The sequence below is a fragment of the Carya illinoinensis genome, chromosome 16, assembly GCF_018687715.1.
Source record: "Carya illinoinensis cultivar Pawnee chromosome 16, C.illinoinensisPawnee_v1, whole genome shotgun sequence".
In the NCBI taxonomy this organism is placed as follows: domain Eukaryota; kingdom Viridiplantae; phylum Streptophyta; class Magnoliopsida; order Fagales; family Juglandaceae; genus Carya; species Carya illinoinensis.
The window spans coordinates 29,205,910-29,231,364 of record NC_056767.1 but is presented as its reverse complement, the minus strand read 5'-3'; the positions used below and the strand labels follow the sequence as shown (position 1 = coordinate 29,231,364).

At 32.9% G+C, this 25,455-nt stretch overlaps 2 protein-coding genes across 10 annotated transcripts; both read left to right on the top strand.

Moving 5' to 3' along the window:
- The first annotated feature begins 1,838 nt into the window (after nucleotides 1–1,838).
- Nucleotides 1,839–21,927, top strand: LOC122299133 (TMV resistance protein N-like). Of its 7 annotated transcripts, none has more exons than XM_043109134.1 (7): nucleotides 1,839–2,453; nucleotides 16,465–17,569; nucleotides 18,384–18,665; nucleotides 18,754–19,800; nucleotides 19,894–20,669; nucleotides 21,124–21,238; nucleotides 21,332–21,927. In XM_043109134.1, the coding sequence occupies exons 1-5, from the start codon at nucleotides 1,954–1,956 to the stop codon at nucleotides 20,464–20,466; spliced, it is 3,507 nt and encodes a 1,168-aa protein (XP_042965068.1). In that variant the 5' UTR covers nucleotides 1,839–1,953; the 3' UTR covers nucleotides 20,467–20,669; nucleotides 21,124–21,238; nucleotides 21,332–21,927. The 7 variants fall into 7 exon arrangements, with proteins under 7 accessions (XP_042965068.1, XP_042965067.1, XP_042965069.1 ...); XM_043109133.1 differs by having other exon boundaries at nucleotides 21,317–21,927; XM_043109135.1 differs by having other exon boundaries at nucleotides 21,303–21,927.
- On the top strand, nucleotides 5,476–8,404 carry LOC122299139 (proteasome subunit beta type-7-B-like). 3 transcript variants are annotated; one of them, XM_043109145.1, is made up of 6 exons: nucleotides 5,476–6,906; nucleotides 6,992–7,039; nucleotides 7,144–7,190; nucleotides 7,529–7,586; nucleotides 7,721–7,862; nucleotides 7,971–8,404. In XM_043109145.1, exons 2-6 carry the CDS (start codon nucleotides 7,022–7,024, stop codon nucleotides 8,054–8,056), a joined length of 351 nt encoding a protein of 116 aa, XP_042965079.1. In that variant the 5' UTR covers nucleotides 5,476–6,906; nucleotides 6,992–7,021; the 3' UTR covers nucleotides 8,057–8,404. The 3 variants fall into 3 exon arrangements, with proteins under 3 accessions (XP_042965079.1, XP_042965077.1, XP_042965078.1); XM_043109143.1 differs by having other exon boundaries at nucleotides 7,966–8,404; XM_043109144.1 differs by having other exon boundaries at nucleotides 5,476–7,039; nucleotides 7,966–8,404.
- Nucleotides 21,928–25,455: the final 3,528 nt, after the last annotated feature.

Sequence of the window (25,455 nt, the reverse complement as noted above, 5' to 3'; positions counted from 1 at the left end):
GTACTTTTAGAGAGTAGTAAGGATTGATCGCCTTCCTTTGCACGTCTAACATCTTCTTTTCCTTTTTGTTTTTTTTTTTTTTTTTTTTTTTTTTTTTCATTTCTCTCTTATCATTTCCTTGCCTTTCTTTTGACATACTCATTCTCATTGTGCCCTCATTGTCCTCCTTTGCTCTCTCTTTTTGGTGGGTTGAGCTTGTCTTAGACGTGGGATATTTTATCCCCTTCAATTAGGCTTTAGGCTTTTTATTTATTTTTTTATGGGAAGCAAACTTTATTCATTCATCAGATAAAAATTACATTTTTAACTTGATACATATAGAAAAAATTTTAGATTACAAACCAACTACTGTGATGTAGGATTTTATGAGCTTTACGCTTTATTTTTTTATGACTTTAGTTTTGGGATTTTTTACGACCCTCAAATGCTTCCTAGATATTTTTTGTGATGAACGCACAGGTAGCAACTATCCAAGCAATAATGGTGATGATCAGCTCGTCCAGCTAAGTCCAATAGTAGATGGAGAAAGGAAGAAGCCAAGTGGAAAATGAAGAAACATAAGTGGGTAGTGTAAAAGGGAATATTAGTTCCTGTGCATGTATACGATATTAAATTAGCCCAATGTCCAGTACTCAAAGGCTCCAATACCTTCAGATACCAAAGGATGTCGCAGGACATGAACAGTGCTGGTCTTGTCGTTCTGTTTTTCCTTTCCTTGCTACTTTATGGCAGATCTTGGTGTAGCCCATGTGATCTTCTATCTCTCTTTTTCCCTGCGCACTTCTTTTAGACAGAGTGGGGGTGGAGGGGCCGAAGACATATGCCTCCACTAATTACCCGATAAAAATGAATCGACCCTTTGTTTTGTCAAGCCCCCAGGCCATACCGATATTTTGAAATTTCATTCTATGTCTGTTATACGTACAATTTCCTAGCAATCCCATACAACCCATGGCTATATGTTTAAACTAAACAGTCAAAATATCACCTGAGCACTAAACAAAAGAATATAACTTGTAATCAAAATGATTAATTAACATGAATCAGGAATTTCGAAAATAATCAAATCAGATTATATATGGCCATCTTACATAGGCATTAAAGAAGTTTGAAGGCCTCTCTGCTCTTATTTTATATGTGTGAAGCATCACGTGTGTGGGGCTTTGTATACGTACAGCGACGCGTTTTTGTAATCAAAGGTTCAGTGGCCTGAGATTTCCACGAATCCAAATGGAAATTGTCAACAAGTTTATATTAATGCGGGGCCAATGTAATTTGAACAGAGACTTACAAGGCCTTCTGAGTCCACGCAAACGACAAATCCCACCGAAAGCTGCAAAGGCTGTAGTCATGCTTGTGGGGGCCAAGGCTGGCATCGTATGCAGTGAAAGCCATTAATCAATTGCCATCTTTTATTTATTTATTATCACAACCACTGCACAGCTATGTGAAAGATGTTTTATGTATTATCATTTTTTTAACATTTTTTAATATAACATTTAATATATAGCCATCTTAAAAAAGTTTAAAACTTGTTCATTTATTTATTTTATTTACAAAGAAGAGTAAGAGAAACGTCATTTTTCTGCAACGGAGTCTGCATTGCCATATATGTGAATTAACACAAGTAAATGTCCAATCAGTATGTGAAGCATCACGATCAAGTACGTTTGTGTGGCTTTGATAATAATGTGTTTTGTGTGAGCTTCACGTGTGTGGGGCTTTGTAAGCGTGTTTTTTCATTCAATAGTTCTGATGACGCGTTTTTGTAATCAAAACATTCAGTGGTTTGAAAATTACGAAGAAGTTTCTCCTCATTTTTTTTTTTTTTTTTATTTGTTTTTCCTTTTCCAATAAATAATTGTGCAAAGCTGCATCTGCTTCTCTATTTAAAGAGAGTGGACGTCTTGAACTTTTATCTCACTCAGAATTGCATACACTCTCTTCAATTCAATGGCATTCCGTACTTCACCCTCTTCTTCGTCTTCTCTTTTTTCCGCTCCTAAATGGTCTTACGATGTATTCTTGAGTTTTAGAGGAGAAGATACTCGCAATACTTTTGTTGCCCATCTATATTCTGCTCTGAAACATCTGGGAATCCATACCTACATAGATGAAAAAGATCTCGAAAGAGGGGAGACAATTTCACCCACACTTCTCAAAGTTATTGAGGAGTCAATAATTTCTATTATTGTATTATCTTCAAATTATGCATCATCCTCATGGTGTTTGGAGGAACTAACGCAGATCCTTGAATGTAAGGAAACAAAACAACAGATTGTTCTACCAGTATTTTACCATGTGGATCCGTCAGAAGTACGAAATCAGAGAGGAAGTTTTGGAAAAGCATTAGCTAAACATCAAGAGAGGTTCAAGGAAGATCCGAAGGTGCAGAGGTGGAAGGAAGCCCTACAAGAGGTTGGCAGTTTGGCTGGAGAACATTTGGAAGACGGGTACTTCTTTAACTATTATATTAATTAATAATAAAGTTGTTCTTCAAATGAAATTGTTTATTTAAAAAATTATAATGTGTTTTTTGAGCATGTGTGAAACATATAATTTTTGAATGACATGTGATCAATTTTTTAACCCAACTTTTTAAAAAATGAGGGAACAAACTCATAATTACTATCATTTTCCCAAATCATTATTTAAATTTATGTGAGGAATCAAATTTTAAATTTATTTTTATTTTAAAAGAAATTTAATTTTTTCACTTCAATACACGAGTTTATAAACTTCATTTATATAATGCCATGTTTGGCAAACAAAACTGTCTCTAAATTCAAAGATAATCTTTAAGTTAAAAACTGTTTTTTTTTTTTTTTCCAAACAGATAACATGATCTATAGTCTTAAAACTGCTCAATATTTTATAAAGCATTAAAAACTCGAGAAACCATTTTCACATATTCATAAGAAAACCATCCCATAGGGTGGCTAGACACCACGTCAAACCGAGTTTTTTGGCCGCCAATGGTGCAGCCACTGTTAGGCCAGAGGCTATGCAACAGTACAAGTATGGTTCTCTCTTTCGAAAAAGTAATTAACTTATAAAATGTTTATTTATTATATCATCTCTCAATACTTCATCAATATATTTTTCATATCTAGACATGATTTTATGATAGGTCTCACCACTTTTTTAAAACTATATCAAACTATAGTCTTAAACAGTTTTTAAGTTTTACAACTATTTCACAAACACATACACTCTACACGAAAATCACCTTACACCCAAACAAGTCCTTAAGCTCTTTTATAGAAGGATTTAACATTGAACTAGCACATTTATATATGTCACTATAGATTTTAAAATTTTGGATTAATGTCACCTGCTTGCTAGCTATAAGTTCTCTCGAGCTTCCCTCTATCTTTTAATTTTTTTTTTAAATAATTCCAGGTGCTAATTAAGGCCGTACGTGATCCCTAATTTCTTACAAATTTTAACAGATTTTTAAATTGCATAAGTGCATGCCATTCTAGGCTCATAACCGATCAGATATTACAACTTAAGCTTTTTCAATTCATTTCTCAAATAGGAAGTTCCAAATCCATTATTTTCTAGGCATATCCATATGTAGGAGAAGCACACCAATTATAGCTAACAGAAACTTTATCACACTTGAAGCAATAAATGTACTGAAAAAAAATGTTTTTAATGTAAAACCCTACAAACAAACAAGAACGTACATAAATCCAAAATCTTCAATGTAGTGTTTCCTAGATAATTAATTAAGTAGAGTATAAAATGGAAGCACAATTATCCATCAGCCACCACATGAGCCATAGACTGTTCATGAATCAACTGGCCTTCCCAATTGTTTATTGTCCTTGCACTGGTTTGACTCATGCTTTGGGTAGGTTTGGTATCTCTACATTTATTGTGCTACATTGGTTATGGTTTGTGCATCCGTGCAATGTGCCGATTTTTTTTCCTACAAGATTGCTTGTGCTGTTATGAACACCTGTATTTGCTTCTATAGTTCCTTAATTTTGTGGTAGTCGTAGCCCACTGTAATCTGGCCGTGTTGCAAATTGTAGCAAAACTTGGTTGTACCTAGTGGCCCGATGGTGTCTTTTTATTTCATTTTAATTAGTTTCATACTAATTTATTGGTATTGAGTAAGGAAATCTTAAAAAACAAAAATCTTGTAACGAGACCATGTGGAAGATCTTCTACACCAGCTAGTATATATAAAAATTTATATATATATGAGTCTTTTTTTTTTTTTTTTAACTTTTTGGTAATTGTAATGGGTGATACTATAATTGATGTGTTGAAACACCAACTTATATATAATGAAACTCTATCTTTTTATGTGAAAAAAGTGACTCATTGAATGTTCTTTTTTCTTGTATTGGCAGGAATGAATATGAATTTATGCATAAAATCATTCAATGGGTGGACTCAAAAATAGTTAAATCTACATACAAGTTAGACATTGCTGAATATCCAATTGGACTAGAGTCTCGTCTAAAAGACTTGAATACTAAATTAAGAATTGGAAGGAATGACATTACACTTGTGATAGGGATTTATGGAATTGGGGGAGTTGGTAAAACAACTATTGCCAAAGCAGTCTTTAACTCAATTGGAAACCAATTTGAAGATAGATGTTTTCTAGAAAATGTTAGAGAGATTTCAAGTCAAGAAAATGGTCTGGTCAAATTGCAAGAAAAACTTCTTCGTGCTGTCTTAGGAAACTTTGAAAGTTTTCATATTGGCAGTGTTGGAGCTGGTACTAATGTTATAAAGCATAGGCTTTGCTCTAAAAGGATACTTCTAATTCTTGATGATGTGAATGAGTCGTGCCAATTACAAGGATTAGCTGGAGATAAAAATTGGTTTGGTCCAGGAAGCAGAATAGTAATAACAACAAGAGATCAACGTCTACTAACTTGTCATAATCAAGTTGATTCAACGTACGAAGTGCAGGGATTGGATGACAACCAAGCTATTCAGCTATTTAGTTGGCATGCATTTAAAAGAGACAGGCCAGTTGAAAGTTATGTAGAACTCACAAAACGTATAATAGATTATGCTAAGGGCCTTCCACTAGCTCTTACAGTGCTTGGTTCAGCTTTGTATGATAGAAATATAGAACAATGGAAAAGTGCATTGGAAAAGTATGAAATAAGTCCTCACAAGGATATTTATGAAATTCTTAAAATAAGCTATGACGGACTGGAGGATGACAATGAGAATCCAAATGAAGATTTGGAATTAGAGAAAGATGATGGGAATCCGAATGAAATATTTGGTAAGAGGCGTCGTGATGATGAATATGATTGCAACGTGGAACCCAATAGGTGCCCTCAACAAAAGAGGTCACATTCTTCAACCATGGGCATCACAATAACGGAACTAGAGAATGAAGACCAGTATCCAAAGGAAGATATGAATTTAGAGCTTACACTTGGGTTGAAATTAAAAAGTACAATCTTCAATTTTCTTTGCTGTTTGCTGCCTTCTTGAGATAGGGAGATGCATGAACTTGAGAAGATGGAATCTGGACTGAACCAAACATATCACTATCCATGCTTCCAAACAATTGTTCATGTAGAATTTTATAGCTTTAAGTGTGGATAAAGAATCTGTAGATCACATGAAGCTGTCACTGCGACTTGCATAAAATGCTGACGTAGAAGGTATATCTTAAATTTATGGAAATTTATTTCTTTTTTATGCATTGGTTATTTCATCTCCACAATTTTTGCACATGAAATTCCATTTGCCAGTACTCTTTTCAAATTAATGGGTCTGTTTTTGGGATTTTCTCTGTGTTTTTGTGATTTGCACAAATGCGACAGGAAGTGAAAATTTGTATATATTTTCTTGATTAGATGAGGGTCGAGAGGTAAATATCATAATTCATGAGTTATGGTCAGTATTTTTATTTTTATATAGGAGTGGGGAGTTTGGTACTTCTCCCATTTGGAGACGAAAAATTTTATTCATCATTCCCTACACCACACACTACATATAATTTTTTATTTGTTATTTTTTTCTTTATAAATGTATGGTATATTAATGATGAGTAGAAGTATTCCTTTAATTTAGCAAGAATAAAAAAATATAAAATTAAAAAAAAAAGTGTAATGTGTGGTGTAGAAAATGATGAGTAAAGGACCTTAGCTAGGGTCGGTCTTGGTCAGAGATTTGCTTTTAAAAATTAGATTCACATTCTTTACCATACATTCCAAATCATCACACATGCTTTTTCTTTCGAAATGCTTCATGTACACTCAAGTAATATTTAAATAGTACTCATGAATCTATATGCTCCAGAAATATCATATATAGAAAATGTTTTCTACTATCTCTAATTATTCAATAAATACATAATTTAACAAGAACTATATATTTGAAATTAATAATACCAAAAAAAGAAAAAAAAATAGTCTGGTTTCTAGAAATTTAAGTTTTACTAATTTAGGATGAATCCCATTAATGATCACAACAGAGGAATAACTAATAGTAATTCTGTCGTGCTACCAGTTTATTTTTTCTTTCATCATATTTGTGACGTAGATTGATTTTTATGTTAATGATATACAAGGAGACAACTTTAACTTTGTTGTCTAGCTGAGCATTGATAGGAAATAATGAATTGAACTTCACTTACTATTATAGCCTTGTTCTGTTTTGCTAAACTCTTGTTTGGGATCAACCAGTGCATCAGTTTTTCAAGTGTTGAAGATGCTTCATTTTCCCATCTCTACTATTGCTTTTGTGTCGATATTGATCAGCTTTGGGGTCGTGTGTAAGATTAATTTCAAAACTCGTTGGCACCCAAAACAGTTGAAGCTTTTATTTGCATACAAAATTGGTTGAAAGCTCCCTCCATTAATCATGACTTCCAAGACTTGATGGAAGATGCCGAAAGCTATAAGCTAGAAAATGGTAAGATTCATTTTCAAATATCATATATTTTCCTATGATTTTTTTAATAATTATATTTTTAAAATAGTGTTTTTTCTTCATTTAGAGAAAACTTTGAATAATGTTTTGAACATGGATGGTTGAAGAATACGAGGTATTGTAACTTCTTGATCAATTGGGGTTTGTATTATGAGATATATTGAAATTCTAGCAATTTTCATTTTGTGTTGAAAATATGTTTAACTTGGTTGTTGCAAGGATATGATTCAATTTCAGCAGAGGTTCCTGACCCAAAAGCGAAAAGGGTTAGTTTAGCTTGAGAAGCCTTAGCCTTGCTGTGAATTGCTGTTTGGCTTTAATAATGTTGACAAAACTGGGCACCTTTTGGATCTTAGTTTGCAATCCAAAAGATTGCTTTATTTTATGTTGACTGCTCCTATTTTGTGACATGATGCCTTTGAAAAGCATTAAAACTAATATTAAAGATGGTGAAAACATCTCACTATTCTTTTCCATTATAAGCCTGATCATTTGGACGAAGAAGAGGATGTGAAATAAGGAAACTCTCTACGGAACCTAAAAAGCTTGAAACTTTATTCTTCTTTGTAGTTTCTGATAAAATTACTCTTTTTGACTTTGACAGAAAATTAAGAACCCCAATTATAAAGGGAAGTGGAAGACTCCTTGGATTGATAATCCAGGTATTTTGAAGCATACAAATTTCTTTTTATTCATCAATTTCAGCTTGAAAAAACTACAATTGAAGTATTTTCCTGTTATCACATCCAGATTATGTATTTGATTAATGTTTTACTCTTATTCAACATATATTCAGGACGATATCATTCTTGGAGCAAATACAAGAACCATTGAAGGACCCATAATCACTGAAAAGAACTGTGAAAAGATTCATTATATGGCACCAAACATATATTGTTGTGGAGCAGGAACTGCTGCCGATACAAAGGCAATAACAGGTATTTGTTAGGTCTAAGTTTGAGGTGATGATGTTGCACTCTTTATCATCTTCTTTTAAGAATTGCTAATGTACTGTCTTGGTGTTTGCTTTCTTTCAACAAGGCCAGTTCACAACTGCAACTGCATCGCTACCATATGGGTCAAGAATCAAGGTTGTCACAGCACTCACCCTCATGAAGAATCACCTTTTTAAGTGAAGTTTCATTTGTTGCAAACCAAGAAATGACAGTTGCATTTGAGTTAATGTTACTGGACTTCATCTGCATACTGTGAGTCTATTTTCAAGAATTAAATTGGAAAATATCATGTGTTATTTTTTTTTGGCTTACATATTTGGTGGTGTGTCACTGCCTGATCTTGTAGAAACTAGAACTGTTTTAATAATTTTATTAGGCTAAATGATTACTTTGTCTTGTTTATCATGTTTTGCAAGAGAATAACCAGATGTATCAAGTCATGTCAGAAGTTTTGTAGAAACAATATTGTGGTTGCTTTCCTTTTATGTATATATATATACTATAAATTTGTCGGGTTTGGTTTATGATTGTTTATAATGCGTTTGAACTAAAATGACATTTTAGTAGGACATTTATTTTTACCATTTGCACATAAATGATATGACCAAGGCAATGGTGTCCAACATGTCTTATATCATGTGTTCAACAGTACGTGCAAAATTGAGGGTGTAGCTCACAAGTGCTGCACAGTTGGATACACTCCCCACCTTCGAATCCTTCGAATCTTGATCCTTCTACTATGTTTGATTCGGCGCATGTAGAATAGATGCCGTCTTCGTCGCGCATTCCTAAATGCAGCCAGCGATCCGAACTATCCAATTCTAACTTTTCGGCTATGTTTCAACTTTTCCAAACTAAGAATCTAGAGGATCCTATGCTCTCTCCTATTGTATTCTGTATTTTAATTCAATGCAAGTTTGTTGAAAAAAAAAAAAGAATTACAAATTGAGGGTGTTTCTATCCATCAAACCAATATATATATATATATATATAGATTCTAAGATTTTCATATGCTTTTTCAAAGTTAATCATGTTTACTCGTGGGGAAAATTATTTAGATGCGATTTTTTTTATAAATTTTTTATAATATCACATCTATTAAAAAATAAAGTAAATAATAACATTTTTTAGCATACTTAAAAGACGGCTCCATTAGACATGTTATATCCAATGTATTTAACATATCTAAACGTATCTACACATGATTTAGGATTCGTGACCAACCTCAAGCATCTCCCTATATTTTTCTTTAATTTTTTTGTTGTTCTTTGCCTTAGGAAGATCGATATTGTTCAATTTATCGCCATGGAAACATTATATATGCCACATCTAGGGGTGAAAACGGTTTGGTCTAGTCAGTCCGGTGATGGATTGAAATTTTTAGTCCATTATTTTTCCTAGACCAGACATCTAGTCGGTCCGTTCAGACTGGTCCAGTCCTGTTGGTCCAACTAACTATTTTTTATTTCTTTATTTTTTTTACTCAAATAAATTAATAAAAAATTATTTGAATTATTAAATTAAAATTAAGTAAATTATTAATGTAGATTATGTAACTAACTTATTAAAAAAATATTTTATATGGTCAATGATAATAAATTAGATGAAAATTATATCATTAACTTATATAATTACTATATAAAAATAATTTTTAAAACATATATATAGAGTTCAGTCCATTCGGTCCAAAATTCGTAGATCCCGGGACTGGACTGAATTTCAATCGGTCCACACATTTTTAGACCGGACCGGTCCTGTCCAATCGATTTTTTAGGTCCAGACCGACTGTTGAACACCCGCCTACCCACAACAATATGCTTGCTAGTTGTGTTTTTCAAAATCTAGCTATTTGGTAGTGCCGCCAAAAGATCATTGACGTAGGAATGTCACATATTACTACCATACATCCATCTAGACGTCTAAACATTACATTCACAGCATAATTGAACACTCTAAGGAACATTCCAATGAATGAAATTGGGTATACGGATTTAGAGTAATACGGCACATTATATTTCCAAGAAAGAGGATTCTAAGCTAGTTCAGCTTTCGCAAGGAGATGCATGGTTGTAATCTGTGTGAATTATATAGTAATGGGCCACAACATTGGGATTTCGAAGAAGAAATTGTTTTTTGTGTTGTTATTGGATTTAGAGTTGGGATCAACCTAAGATTGGTGGAGAATGAAATTCCTGTTGGAATCCATGATAGAAGGTCTTGGAATTTCATATGTTTTCAACATATAAGATTTGATTGGACAGACTCAGATCATGTATGGATGGCATGCTATGTAGTGCCTTACCATGAAGGGTACACTTCAAGGTTGAAGTTTGAATGTGATTCAAAGCTCGTTGGGGTCCATTTGGTAAAGAAGCATGAAGAGAAGGCAATAGATCATACTGATGTTGGTGTGCTCCACGAAGATGTTGGCCATGCTCATTTTGGTAAGAGGTGTTGTGATGAATCCAATTGGTACCCTCAATAAAAGCAGATTAAGCTGAGATAGTTTACCTTAATTTGGCTAGCAGCACGTAGAAGTTCATTGTTACAAAATTACCTTAACCAAAACCACTTGATTTAAGACTCAAAAGCTTAATTTGGGCTGTCATTTTAGGTAACAAAGAAGTAGCTTGATTTTCTACGGCATTTATCTGCATTTCAAGTGGAAAATAATAGTATGACTTTTAAATATATCCATCAAATGTGTCAATTTATATATTTTAATTATTTTTCTTAATAATTAAAGAAGTGACTATTAATTAATTTATATATTTTTCTTAATGATTAAAAATTTTAAAAAAAAATTCTCATTTACACTGGTGTGCACATTTTGATGTGCACCTAGCATTGGCCTTCAGGTTGGTAAGAGTTGAGATCATTGGCAGATTTGAGAAGAAAGGTTTTCAGTTGAAGGTAATATCCTTTTGCCCTTAGGTTCAACCAATCTGGAGAAATGCCAATGCTTGTTATCTCTCTTGTAGCCGTCGATCTTAGTATTACCATCTATAAGTATTTTGCTGATAAATTATGGACATCTTATTGTCACTGTTCAACCCGAAAAGTCCCCTTCCGACCCGAAAAACAAATTCTTCCGAACCTTACATACGCATTTACGGCATTAAATAAGTTTGAAAAATTGTTCAGTTATTATTTTTTTTTATCAATATAAAATACACCATTCTAATTATTAATTATAATTTAGAAAACTCGTAAGTTTATATTTTCTCAAACTTATTTAATTTGAAATTTCCCAAAATGATCAATTATGAATAAAAATTACACAATTCTAAATAAAATCATTATCTGTATAGCTGTATAGTATGCAAATATCGTACAATCGTTTTTTTATAAAAAACTCTATATGCAATCACTTTTGCGTATTCGTTTATGCACTCAACTAATATGATTAGCTGTGTTATTTTTTTTAATATAAAATAACTGTTTTGGCCAATTATTTCAGTGGAATGCGCAAGAAGTAAATAAAAATAACTATATGTAGCAAAAATCTTTTTTCATACGAATCCTGTATTTATTTATTTTTTTAAAATGTTTGTACGACATTTGCATATTCACGACTTCAACTACCAATTCTCTAAAAAGAAAAGAAGATCAAACTACCTGCTAGGGGTTAAAAAAGGGGTGAACAGGTGGTAAACTAGACCGGACCGAACCAAACCGATGGGTTTGGTCCAGTCTCAAGTTTGGTTCAGTCTTGTACTGGTTTTATTTTTATCAAAATCGGTTAAAATCGGTCAAGTTTGGATTTTTCTTTTTTTAAAACCGGACCGAACCACTTTTTCATATATATATTTTAATTTTTTTTATTGTATATAATTTTTATATATAATATATAAAATAATTTTGTATTATGTGATACATTACTAATTAATATAATATTAAATTTTAAAATCTTATATCATTTTATTTATTGTATTAATAGTTATACTAATATCATATAGTGTATATTAATAGTTATACTAATACCATGTCATTATATATTATAATATATTATAATATATCACTATAGTATTATATATTATAATATACTATATTATATAGTATATTAAAATAAAAAAATTAGACCAAACTGATAAAATTAAAATATTAATTTAAAAGAATAACGGATATTTAATTTATTTTAAAAAATATAAAATCGATAAATATCAATTCAGACCTAAATTTTATCCTAAATGAGACCGGATAGGTTAGATCCTACTACCCACCCATAATATAGGTACTAGAAAACGAAAAAAGTTGGGAAATAAGAGATATTAAATAAATTAAAAAAAGAAAAAGAAAAGAGAAGACAAGGTCAGTACTGGGAGATGCTGATTGATTGGTGGGTAGGGAACATGAGCGGCTCGGTCTTTGTGACTTGTTCAACAATGAACAGTTTAAAGAAACTATGAGATGAAGTGAAATAAAGTGTTTCATAAGACGTTTGGAGATACAAGAAACTTTGGCCGTATGAAATCATCTTAAATGGGTTGTGTTTGATCTAAATCTCCAAACGAGGCCTTATAATGGAATATTTGTAAATAGTAATAAAATTATTTAAATTAAAATATTTTATTAGATTTTAAAAAATATTAGAGAAAAAATTAAATAAAAATATTATAAAATTAAAAAATTATTTAAATATAATAAGTTTATTTACAGTTTCTCGTCATCTCTCATTCTCACCCTATAATGGAGATCTTGAATATATCTATTGAAAAATATGTTCTCACTGGAGTCCCTTTTAAGAGGTTGAAAAAGAATTCGAAGCTCCCCTAGAAATCATTTGACTGTTTTCTTTTATCCTACTACTCTTTCTATGTGCTTATAGAGAGTGATAAGGATTGACCGCCTTTTGCTAGTCTAACATCTTCTTTTCTTTTTTGTTTTGTTTTTTTTTCATTTCTCTCTTATCATTTCCTTGCCTTTCTTTTGACATACTCATTCTCATTGTGCCCTCATTGTCCTCCTTTGCTCTCTCTTTCTGGTGGGTTGAGCCTGTCTTAGACGTGGGATATTTTATCCCCTTCAATTAGGCTTTAGACTTTTTATTTATTTTTTTATGGGAAGCAAATTTTATTCATTCATCAAATAAAAATTACATTTTTAACTTGATACATATAAAAAAAATTTTAGATTACAAACCAACTACTGCGATGTAGGATTTTATGAGCTTTACGCTTTATTTTTTTATGACTTTAGTTTTGGGATTTTTTACGACCCTCAAATGCTTCCTAGATATTTTTTGTGATGAACGCACAGGTAGCAACTATCCAAGCAATAATGGTGATGATCAGCTCGTCCAGCTAAGTCCAATAGTAGATGGAGAAAGGAAGAAGCCAAGTGGAAAATGAAGAAACATAAGTGGGCAGTGTAAAAGGGAATATTAGTTCCTGTGCATGTATACGATATTAAATTAGCCCAATGTCCAGTACTCTTAAGGCTCCAATACCTTCAGATACCAAAGGATGTCGCAGGACATGAACAGTGCTGGTTTTGTCGTTCTGTTTTTCCTTTCCTTGCTACTTTATGAATGCACACATCTATACTTATTTTCGTTATTGTCTTTCTCGTTTAATATTAAAGGGACAGGGGCCTTATAACCATGGTGGACTTTATTGGGCTTTGTCCACCTTATACCAATATATTGAAAAATGATAAACACATGCACATCAGTCTTCACGATACAATTAGCTATGATCTCAAACATATGTGAACATAACAATCCCCATTAATGATTAACTATTTTTGATTAATTCAAGTTGAGATCATTGGCAGATTTGAGAAGAAAGGTTTTCAGTTAAAGGTAATATCTTTTTGCCCTTAGGTTCAACCAATCCTGGAGAAATGCCAATTACTGTCACTGGTCCGAAAAGTCCCCTTCCGACCCGAAAAACAAATTCTTCCGAACCTTACATACGCATTTACGGCATTAAATAAGTTTGAAAAATTGTTCAGTTATTATTTTTTTATCAGTATAAAATACACCATTCTAATTATTAATTATAGTTTAGAAAACTCGTAAGTTTATATTTTCTCCAACTTATTTAATTTGAAATTTCCCAAAATGATCAATTATGGATAAAAATTACACAATTCTAAATAAAATCATTATCTGTATAGCTGTATAGTACGCAAATGTCGTACAGTCGTTTAAAAAAAAAGTAAAATCCATTATTAAAAAGTTAATTTTTTTATAAAAAACTCTTTATGCAATTACTTTTGCGTACTCTTTTATGCACTCTACTAATATGATTAGCTGTGTTACTTTTTTTAATATAAAATAATTGTTTTGGCCAATTATTTCAGTGGAATACACAAGAAGTAAGCAAAAGTAACTATATGTAGCAAAACTCTTTTTTCATACGAATTCTGTATTTATTTACTTTTTTTAAAATGTTTGTACGACACTTGCACATTCACAACTTCAACTACCAATTCTCTAAAAAGAAAAGAAGATCAAACTACCCGCTAGGGGTTAAAAAAGGGGTGAACAGGTGGTAAACTAGACCGGATCGAACCAAACCGATAGGTTTGGTCCATTCTCGAGTTTGGTTCAGTCTGGTACTGGTTTTATTTTTATTAAAACCGGTTAAAATTGGTCAAGTTTGAATTTTTCTTTTTTTAAAACCAGATCGAACCAGACTTTTTCATATATATATTTTAATTTTTTCTATTGTATATAATTTTGATATATAATATATAATTATATATAAAATAGTTTTGTATTATATGATAAATTACTAATTAATATAATAATAAATTTTAAAATCTTATATCATTTTATTTATTATATTAATAGTTATACTAATATCATATAGTGTATATTAATAGTTATACTAATACCATATCATTATATATTATAATATACTATATTATATAATACATTAAAATAAAAAAATTAGACCAAACTGATAAAATTAGAGTATTAATTTAGAAGAATAATGGATATGTAATTAATTTTAAAAAATATAAAATCGATAAATATCAATTCAGCCCAAAATTTTATCCTAAGACCGGATAGGTTAGATCCTACTACCCACCCATAATATAGGTTCTAGAAAACGAAAAAAGTTGGGAAATAACAGACATTAAATAAATTAAAAAAAGAAAAAGAAAAGGAGAAGACAAGGTCAGTACTGGGAGATGCTGATTGATTGGTGGGTAGGGAACATGAGCGGCTCGGTCTTTGTGACTTGTTCAACAATGAACAGTCTAAAGAAACTATGAGATGAAGTGAAATACTAAAGTGTTTCATAAGACGTTTGGAGATACAAGAAACTTTGGCGGTATGAAATCATCTTAGACGGGTTGTGTTTGATCTAAATCTCCAAACAAGGAGCTAGTGTACACATCTGACATGCTTCAAATATTAGAAAAGATTGATGGCATCTCTTTTGAGACAATGTTATTGTGGTGGAGCATGAAGGAGAGGCATATATGCTTTTCAAAATTCAAGATTTATTTTGATATGCTGCCATCGATGAATATGTTATGGTCAGCTCAAGAAACTTGTCTCAGCTACAAAGGCAGTATTGGAGCATAACGACACCTTGTGGGCAAGGTGCTTTAAGGGGGGGAGAATGTTAGGAACCTAACTGGGTGAGTTGGGTTAGGGGATGAAGTGAAGCTGTTGCAATGGTCTGTTGAAGGATTGAAGTGAAGAAGAAGTTGAATCTCGTTATGGTGCCGTTTGGAGCTTGGAGAGTGATGACGCCGTTTGAAGGAATAAATGGGACGCTGAGTTTTAAAGAGTGTATTGAAGCTGTTCGTTTAAGCGGGGAGCCAATGCTGTGCGTTTTGGTTCCATCTTTTCAATATACTAGTCTGTCATTTTAGCTTTTTGCGCTTTATGTTGTGTGGTTGCTTTGAGTGTGTGCTGAGTGACTTGTAAAAGAAGAGGAAAAAGAAAGTGGTGAGGTGAGAGGTGAGTGGAAAAGTAGTTAGAGCTGACGAGGACTGTCGGCAAAAGCCAAAGACAAGGTTGGTAAGCGAAGACTCGTGAAGGGGAGAAAAAAAATGAAAAGATGAGACCTGTAAGGGGAAATGAAAAGATGACATTGTAATTTAGGTTACATTTGGATAGTGAGGATCTCAAATGATATGATGAAATATTGAATATTGGTAAATAGTAGTTAAAAATAGTGAAAAATAATAATAAAATATTGAATAGTAATTAATAGCAATGAAAAGTAATAAAAAAAATATTGATAAAATATGAAATCACTCCACTATCCAAACATAGCCTTAGAGTTGCAAATTGTAGTGAAACTTGTTTTTCCCTAGTGGCCCAATGGTGTCTTTTTGTTTCATTTTTATTCGTTTCATACTAATTTATTGGTATTGAGTAAGCAAATCTAAAAAAAAAAAAAAAAAATCTTGTAACTAGACCTTGTGGAAGATCTTCTACACCAGCTGTTATAATAATTTATATATTAGTCTCTGTTTTTTTTTTAACTTTTTCGTAGTTGTAATGGGTGACACTATAATTGATGTGTTGAAACACTAACTTATATACAATGAAACTCTATATCTTTTTATGTGAAAAATGTGACTCATTGAATGTTCTTTTTCCTTGTATTGGCAGGAATGAATATGAATTTATGCATAAAATCATTCAACGGGTGGACTCACAAATAGTTAAATCTACATACAAGTTAGACATTGCTGAATATCCAATTGGACTAGAGTCTCGTCTAAAAGACTTGAATACTTGTTTAGGAATTGGAAGGAATGACATTACTCTCATGATAGGGATTTATGGAATTGGTGGAGTCGGTAAAACAACTATCGCCAAAGCAGTCTTTAATTCAATTGGAAACCAATTTGAAGCTAGATGTTTTCTAGAAAATGTTAGGGAGATTTCTTGTCAAGTGAACGGTCTGGTCAAACTGCAAGAAAGACTTCTTGGTACGCTGCTCCAAACTTTTGGAAGTTTTAATATTGGCTGTGTTGGAGGTACTAATAATATAAAGCATAGGCTTTGCTCTAAAAGGATACTTCTAATTCTTGATGATGTGAATGAGTCGCACCAATTACAAGGATTAGTTGGTGATAAAAATATGTTCGGTCCAGGAAGTAGAATAGTAATAACAACAAGAGATCAACGTCTATTAACTTCTGGTAATCAAGTTGATTCAACGTACGAAGTGCAGGGATTGGACGACAACCAAGCTATTCAGCTATTTAGTTGGCATGCATTTAAAAGAGACAGGCCAGTTGAAAGTTATGTAGAACTCACAAAACGTATAATAGATTATGCTAAGGGCCTTCCACTAGTTCTTGTAGTGCTTGGTTCAGCTTTGTATGATAGAAGTATACAAGAATGGGAAAGTGCATTTAAAAAGTATGAAAGAAGTCCTCACAAGGATATTTATGAAATTTTTAAAATAAGCTATGACGGGCTAGATGATAATGAAAAGGATATTTTCCTTGACATTGCATGTTTCTTCAATGGGGAGTCAGTTGAATATGTCATGGAAATACTAGACACTTGTCATTTTTCAGCATCTTTGGGCATTGCAAGGCTTAAAGATAAGAGTCTCATCAGTTTTGACAGATATGTGGTGATGCATGACTTATTGCAAAAAATGGGTAAAGAAATTGTTCGACGGGAATCACCTGGCAAACCTGGCGAACGTAGTAGATTGTGGTTTCATGAAGATGTTCGCCATGTATTAGAAGAAAATACGGTAAGAATATCACACTAACAAAATCCCTTTAATTTTATATTTGGTTATTTTCACAAGTGAAACCTCCCAGAAAAATGATGAAGTTAAAAATGGTGAAGTATATCATATTATATTTTCTTTTATACCCTAAATATGACTCCACGCATCTCAACACTGTTGTTTAAAGTTTTAGTAGTTTTCTATATGGAAAATGATTAATATACAACTCTTTTATAATTTCATATTAAATTAAGAACAGTTTTGTAAAATGAAATTTTATTTTCGTTAAAGTGGCATGTTTGCTTTAGTTGATTGCAACATGGATTTGAAAAGAGGCGCTGTATGTATATCATAACCTTTTTTATATACATGCTTCCGTTAAACTTTCTGTAGTTTACTGTTAAAGTTAATTTAGATAAATAAAATAGAAAAATAGGGAAAAAAAAAAAACTTAAATTAAGAAGGGGCCACCGCCGGCCCGTAGTTGTGGCAGTCCAGAGCCACCAGTGTGGTGGCCTTGTAGCCGCAACACACAAGGGCGACATTAATTTTTATTTTTTTTTCCTGACATTATTAGCTTTTTCCTTATTCTTATAATTTTCTAATATTAAGGTTTCTTTTTTTTTTTTAATAGTATTTTTCTATTTTTATTTTATAATGTTAATTGATTTGATTTTTTGAAAACTAATTTATTAAGTTTTCCATTTCATTAATTTATGTTTAATTTGTTTTGGTTTCTCTGTGTTTTCGTGATTTTAGCCTGCGGTAATAAAGGAAGAACTTTATGATTTGATTTGTGTTTTCATAATTTGTGCGGTGTGCCTTTTCTTTCTAGGGAACAAACAACATTGAAGGGATTTCGTTAGACTTTCCTGGAGGCCATGACGAGATACGCCTGCGTTCCAAGGCATTTATGAACATGAAGAATCTTCGACTGTTTATAAATCATAACGCACAAATCTCTGGAGTACCGAAATATCTCTCTAATGAGTTAAGAATGCTTCGTTGGAGTAAATATTCGTCGTCATCTTTGCCATCTAATTTTAATGGAAATAATCTCTGTATATTTCGAATGCGACATAGCCTCATCAAGAAGTTGGATGGCCTAAAACTCAAGGTACAATTATTATTTTAAATATTTATTTCTTTAAAACTATGAAAGAAACTACTTCATTGAATAGATTTATTTTATTTTATTTGGACAGAACTTGAGAGAAATGGACTTATCTTTTTCTAAATTCTTGACAAAAATACCCGATCTTTCGAGTAGCGCAAATTTAAAGAAGGTGCATCTCCAATATTGTGAGAATTTAGTTGAGGTTCATTGTTCCGTTGGATTCCTTGATAAGCTTTCGGATTTTCTTGTTAATGGATGCTCCAAGCTTAGGATTTTTCCTGAAAGTTTCAAGTTGAGATCTCTATGTTTGCTTCAACTTTATGATTGCTCGAGTCTTCAAGACTTTCCCGAGATTTTGTGTGAAATGAAATTTTTATATCATATATGTCTTCGCGGCACTAGCATAACAGAGCTGCCTTCATCAATTGAGAAGCTCACTGAACTTCAATCCTTTGATCTAAATGGTACTGGAATAAAAGAGCTACCAACATCAATTGGAAAGCTCACTAAACTTGAACGTTTATCTGCAAGAGACTGCAAAGACCTTGTGCATCTCCCATCTAGCATTCATCAGTTGCACCGTCTATGTTCTCTCAAACTCGACCGTTGTTCACAAGCAATAAACATTAGAGAGGTGGAGGAGGATGGTACACAAAGCACGGCATCTGTTGTGTGTAAAGGCCAATATGAAATTGAATCAAGTGCAGAATTGACTTCGATAAATTCAAGCATTTTTAATGATGGTTCCTCCTCAAGCGCGAATTGGGCACCACTAGCTTTAAGTCTTCAATTCTGTTGCCTATCAGAATCAAATTTCTTCACGGATGCTAACTACTTTCCCACTCTGGTTGAGTTAGATCTAAGTGGGAGTGATATTGTTTTCTTTCCTCAAGGCGTCAGATTTGCAGGGTTGAAAAACCTTTGCTTGAACAATTGCAAGCAACTTGCAGAAATTTTACCTCTTCCATTGAGTATAGCAAAAGTAGAAGCTCGGGGATGCACGTCATTGAAAAGTTTTGCAGAACTATCTAAAATATTTTTTAATAACAATGGAAGGAATTCAAGTGGCCTAAAGATTGACTTGCATGGATGCCTTAAACTTCTTGTGAATATGATGCTTCCGTCATGGGAAGAGGTATGTATATTTTCCTCTCTTTTTCAACGTGTTTGTGTGCGACCTTGGTTTATTACTTGTCTTGCTGATAATGTTTTTATATTGTTATAACAGAGAGATTCTAAGGAACAAAATCGGGAAGACCACCTTGAAGCTAGAATCATGGGCATTATATTTTCAGGAAAGGGGATTCCAAGCTGGTTCAGCTATCGGAGGGAGGCCGATAATAGTAATTCGTGTGAAATAGATGATATTAATGGGCCGCACTATTGTGATGACATAGAAGAAATTATTTTATGTGTTGTTATTGGATTTAGGATCATTAAACCAGGAATGGAGGAGACTGAAATTTGTGTTAGAATCCATGATGGATGGCTTTGGCATGTCTTATGTACTCAACATATAACATTTGATTGGACGGACTCTGACCATGTATGGATGGGATGCTCTGTGATGCCTCACATTGAAGGGGACATTTCAAGGTTTAGATTTGAATGTGATTCAGAGCTCGTGGTGTTTAAAAGTGTTGGGGTCCATTTGGTAAAGAAGCATGAAGGGAACGTAAGAGATCATGCAGGTTGGCTCCACGAAGATGCTGGTGCCCATTTTGATGCATCCAGCGAAGAAGTTGAAAAATGGGTAGATTTAAATGATGATTATCACCTTGTTAAGAGGCATCGTACGTGATGAATATGATTGCGCAACCTGGAATCCATTTGGTACCTCAACAAAAGAAGCATGCCTCAACCACGGGCATCAGAATTTCGGAGTTAGGGAATGACGACGAGAATCCAGAAGGAAGATTTGGATTTAGAGCTTAAATTTGGGTGGTAATTAAAAGGTGCAATCTTCAACTTTCTTTGCTGTTTCGCTGCCTTCTTAGCAACCAGGTAATGGGATTCCAATCATATCGTTAGCTAGTACTTTTATAATATAGCCCCAAATATGACTTAGGCCACTCTTGAGCGGATTGAGCTGAGATAGTTTACCTTAATTTGGCTAGCACCCGGTAGATGTTCATTGTTACAAAATTACCTTAATTGAGACCAAACCACTTTGATTTTGGACTTAAAAGCTTAATTTGGGCTGCCCTTCACTTTCTTTTGTTGCTCTGCAGTTATGGCTCCAAGTGTTTTTCTTTCTCTTCTCCTTTGAACTGGCATAGAGATTAACTGACCTGGGTCCTGACATTTGATCAACTACTCTGAAGAAAAGAGACTGCTGCGCAGGCGCGCTAGATTTTAACGACTCCCATACCTTATTATTTTGTTTCAAATTTTAAAATTATGGTACATAATTGCTACATGAATGATGACGATTTAACAATGTAATGATGGTTTCCAGATAATGCTGGTCTGCATGTGATTATCGTATGGCATGAGATTAAATGTGAATCTGCGGACGTGAAGCTGTCGCTGCGACTCGCACCAAATGCTGACGCAGAAGGTTTCTCTTTAAGGTAATATTTTTGTGCCTTGGTTATTTCATCTGCACAATTTTCTTACTCCAACCAAACAATCAAGCTGATCGATGCCAGATTGTTCGTCAAAAGTTACGAGGCAGCAGGTGTGGGCTCTGGTGGCGTGAACTGAAATGTTGGTCTTAAAACTTCTGGGCATCTGATTTACAGAATGTGTCATCGGGATTTGTTAGAAATAATGAAAGAATTCTTCTGGTCCTCTCCTCTCTCCGGATCCACTTTTCGGCCAGAAATAGAAACCGCAAGCTGATCGGTTCCAGATTCTTCGTCAAAGGTCACGAGGCAGCTGCACCAAAATTTTGGTCATGAAACCTATGGGCATCTGATTTACAGAATGTCTTTCTGCATGAATGGAACAGGAGTATCCGAAACTGGAAGAATCTCAGCTTGCAAAGGTAACATCTTTGTTTGTATATTTTCACAAACGGTTGTTATTCTAGTGGAACTTTTCTCCCCACACATCCATATATGGACTTAAGCCCTGTTGGCTGTTGGTGTTAGTGATCAACATATATGATCCTTGGAGTCTTGTCTGAAAGTTTCTGATCACAGTTTTGTGGGCAAGCATGTTTTCAAGACATTTGACGTTACTTGTTGCTTTAATTTTGATGTAAGATTTTCAGCACATGGTATATTAAATGGAAATATCAATTGCAGTTTTTAGAGTATATTTATTAAGTTTGTTATTAAAAAACTTTATTATATGCTCAATGTGAACGCACTATGAATTTAGCAGTCAGTTACTTTGCTCTTGCCTTCTACAACTTTAAATAACTTAATTAAAGTTATTAGAGATTTGAAACTTTAAAAATGTAGTTGGTGAGTTCATTCAGTGTTGTTGGAAATACTCTCTCTGATTCTCATTTTCTAAGCTGATTTCCTCAGGCATTTGCTATTTTAAATTTGCTTTGTCTTGTTTTTTTTTTTTTTTTTTTTTTTTTTTTTTTTTTTTTTTTTCTGGGAGATAGTTTTGTCTTTTTTTTTTTTTTTTTTTTTCAATGCCGGTGTTTGTTCTCTCTCTTGTAGCCGTTGATCGTAGTAGTACGATCTATAAGTATTTTTGTTGATAAATTATGGCCATCTTACGTAGGCATTGACGGCATTAAAAAGAGTTTGAAAATTTGTTGATAAATTATGAAGCAAAGGAATTTTTCCAACCTAGGTTGCATGTTAGCTGATGTAAATGAGCTGGAAACCATGTGCTTTTCAATTATTATTCTTCTATCTTTTAAAAAAGTTATCGCTTCATGCATTTAAGCTCCATTTGGACATTGAGTTGAGTTAGAATAAGTTGAATTTTTTATAAATTGTAGTGAATTGAGATTGTAGAATAAGTTTTGTAGGGTCTACTTAAGATGAGTTTAGATGTATTTAGATATTAAAATGAGTTTAAATGTATTTATAGGAAATTGAAAAAGGTTGTACGTCCTGCGTGTAAAGAAGTGTTGAATTAAAAAATGTTGTAGACTTCACGTGTAAAGAGGTTTTGAGTTGAGATAAGTTTAATAATTTGAGAGTTGAGTATTAATTTGGAAGTTAAAACTCTTTTGGACGTTAAACTCAAATTAAAATTAACTTCCAAACAAGGCCTTAATCGTATGCTTTAGATTTTTATGAGTTTGGCTTTGAGACTCTTTGTAACCAACCAACCAAGCTCACTTGTAAAACGTATTCTTCCACTATAAGCGAGAGTACATTAATAAAACTAGTGTCGTCATCTTCTCTTTTGATAAGTTAGTCATGAAGTTTTGATCTAGCTTGTTTATTGTTTAATGCAAAATGCTTAATAGATCCAAAACTGAGTACTTTTTAAGTTATCTGATTGTGGGCTTGCGTAAGTCATTTTTTAATGTGTTGCTTCTACTTAAAATTTAAAGAAAAACAAAATATTTAAAAAATATATATATGTGTGTGTGTGTGTACGTGTATTTATATAAAGTGCGTTGCTTCTGTTGGGAATAGCAAAAGAAGCCCCATTGGTGAAGGGTGAATTATACGGTTTGCATGAAGGGCGGATATGTTGGTGAAGTGCATCTTTCCTACTTCGGTGCCAAACATAAGACCAACAAACAATTATCCAATATCCAATAAAAAAACAACTGGATAGTTTAAACCAAAGCTCCACGTTCCACACTAATTACAAACCAAACTCTAGGATCCACATTTTTATTTAAATTTGTTATGTAAACATCCGACACATCTAAACTCAGAAACCCATTACTAAGAAACATTTGGATTAATTGCAAAATCAGTATCTCAGTTTTCATGCATAAAAAATCAAGACCATCATTTTAACTCTCACAACATTGATACCTAAACTTTTTTTAAAAATGCTCTCTATTAATCTCTGTTAGGTTTCTAATGGTTGGATTGCCTCGTGGCATATTGATGATAATTAAAGTGACATTCTAATGCCATATGTCATTTAATCAAAGATTGACATGTGTCCTACCATTAGCTTTATAATATCAGATTAATGAAAGTATCTAATTACAAATTTCTTTAAATTCAAATATCAATATTATGAAAATTAAAAACAGTGATTTCAATTTATAAAAATATGAAAATCTTGATTTTGTACTTCACCCAAAACATTTGAGCTTAATTGTCAAGTACATCCAGTCAACGACCCATTACAAATTCAAATTACAATGCTGCCATGGCACGGTTAAAGAAACCGTCTAGTCAACAGAAGCAGCGATCACTAGAAGTGCTGGAGAAATCAACCGGGGATGCGGGTTCATAATTTTTTTTTTCTTTTATTGATTATCCTCATCCATGGTAGAGGAATCCAATGTAATTAAGATTTTCCTCTGAAGAAAGAATTCTCATATGAGTCACTTGACTCAAACTCATTATCACTCAATGAAGTAGTCATTACTTTTCCTTTTGCCTTTTTATATTTAGTACACTCAATATGAATGTGTCCAAAACCATGACACTCATAACATTGAATGTTTGATGATACATTGTCCTTGGTAACTCTAGTGTCTTTCTTAGGATTCCTTTTCCTGTTTGCTGAACTAGAATTTCCTTTGAATTTTTCACTAATTTTCTTGTTCTTTCCCTGATTCTTTTCGTTTCTAGATGTGAACAATTTCCTGAATTTTCTAGCATAGAAGGCTATTTCCTTATCACTCATGCTATATTCATTAGATGATTCATCTGACTTTTCTCTAACTTTGTTGAAAGTAATGAACTTGTTTTTCTTAGACTGTAGAAGAGTATATTCATAGGTTTGTAGAGAACCCACAAATTCTTCAATTCTCATGTTGTCCAAGTCTTTACTCTCTTCTATCGTACAACCTTTAGGACGAATCTCTCAAGTAGAGATCTGAGGACTTTTCTAACAATTCTTTTGTCAGGAACTTTGTCACCTAGATTTAAGCTTGAATTGACAATGTTATTCAATTTGGCATAGAACTCATCAAAGGTTTCATCCTCTTTCATTCTAAGTTCTTCAAAGTTGGTGGTTAACAATTGGAGTTTGGAATTCTTTATAGCCCTAGTACCTTCATGGGTAATTTTTAGTTTCACACATGGAGATTCGCTTGAACTCCTTTGGGGACACGGTATTTCAACCCTTTTGGGTATTTCAACTCCATCAATGATTATAACAAGCTATCTCCATCCTCTTGCCATAGTTAACGATACTCATTCATTTATAGATTTCAAAAAAGCTCTCATTTGAACTTTCCAATAGGCATAGTTGCTACCATCAAAATATGGTGGTGATGAGAGTGATTGCGACTTATCCATTCTAACCACTAATGCAGGATCACACTTAGGAACTAAATCCTAGTAGAGTGAATCCACTTTGACACCAATTGAAAAATCAATGATTCTAACCCAACACAACACCTAGAAGGGGGTGAATAGATGTAATTCAGTTTTGCTGTGCTATTTAAAAATGTTGTCAAACAAGCAGGCAATCAATGAAACAATTCACATAAAAAATAATTAACATAGCAATTTGATCACGAAGTGGAAACTCATTTGAAGAACGTCTTCAAAATTTAAAATCACTCCAGGTATAAGTCACCACCTAAAATCTACTATAAAAATTTCGTTTGTTACAACTAATTTAGAAACACTCACAAAATGCTTGTAGTAGCTAATTCTGACTTGCAACACTACAAGTGATTCACTCAATCTCTGCACCCATGCAGCTCCGAAACTCCAGCCTTGTTATAGCT

Excerpts from the sequence above, each read along its gene's own strand:
- LOC122299133 (XM_043109134.1), top strand. The coding sequence starts at position 1,954 with ATGGCATTCCGTACTTCACCCTCTTCTTCGTCTTCTCTTTTTTCCGCT. Across the intron at positions 17,570-18,383 it reads ATGTATTAGAAGAAAATACG|GGAACAAACAACATTGAAGG; the intron begins GTAAGAATATCA and ends TTTTCTTTCTAG. Across the intron at positions 19,801-19,893 it reads TGCTTCCGTCATGGGAAGAG|AGAGATTCTAAGGAACAAAA; the intron begins GTATGTATATTT and ends TTGTTATAACAG.
- LOC122299139 (XM_043109143.1), top strand. Across the intron at positions 7,191-7,528 it reads CTGACCCAAAAGCGAAAAGG|AAAATTAAGAACCCCAATTA; the intron begins GTTAGTTTAGCT and ends TGACTTTGACAG. Across the intron at positions 7,587-7,720 it reads TCCTTGGATTGATAATCCAG|GACGATATCATTCTTGGAGC; the intron begins GTATTTTGAAGC and ends ACATATATTCAG.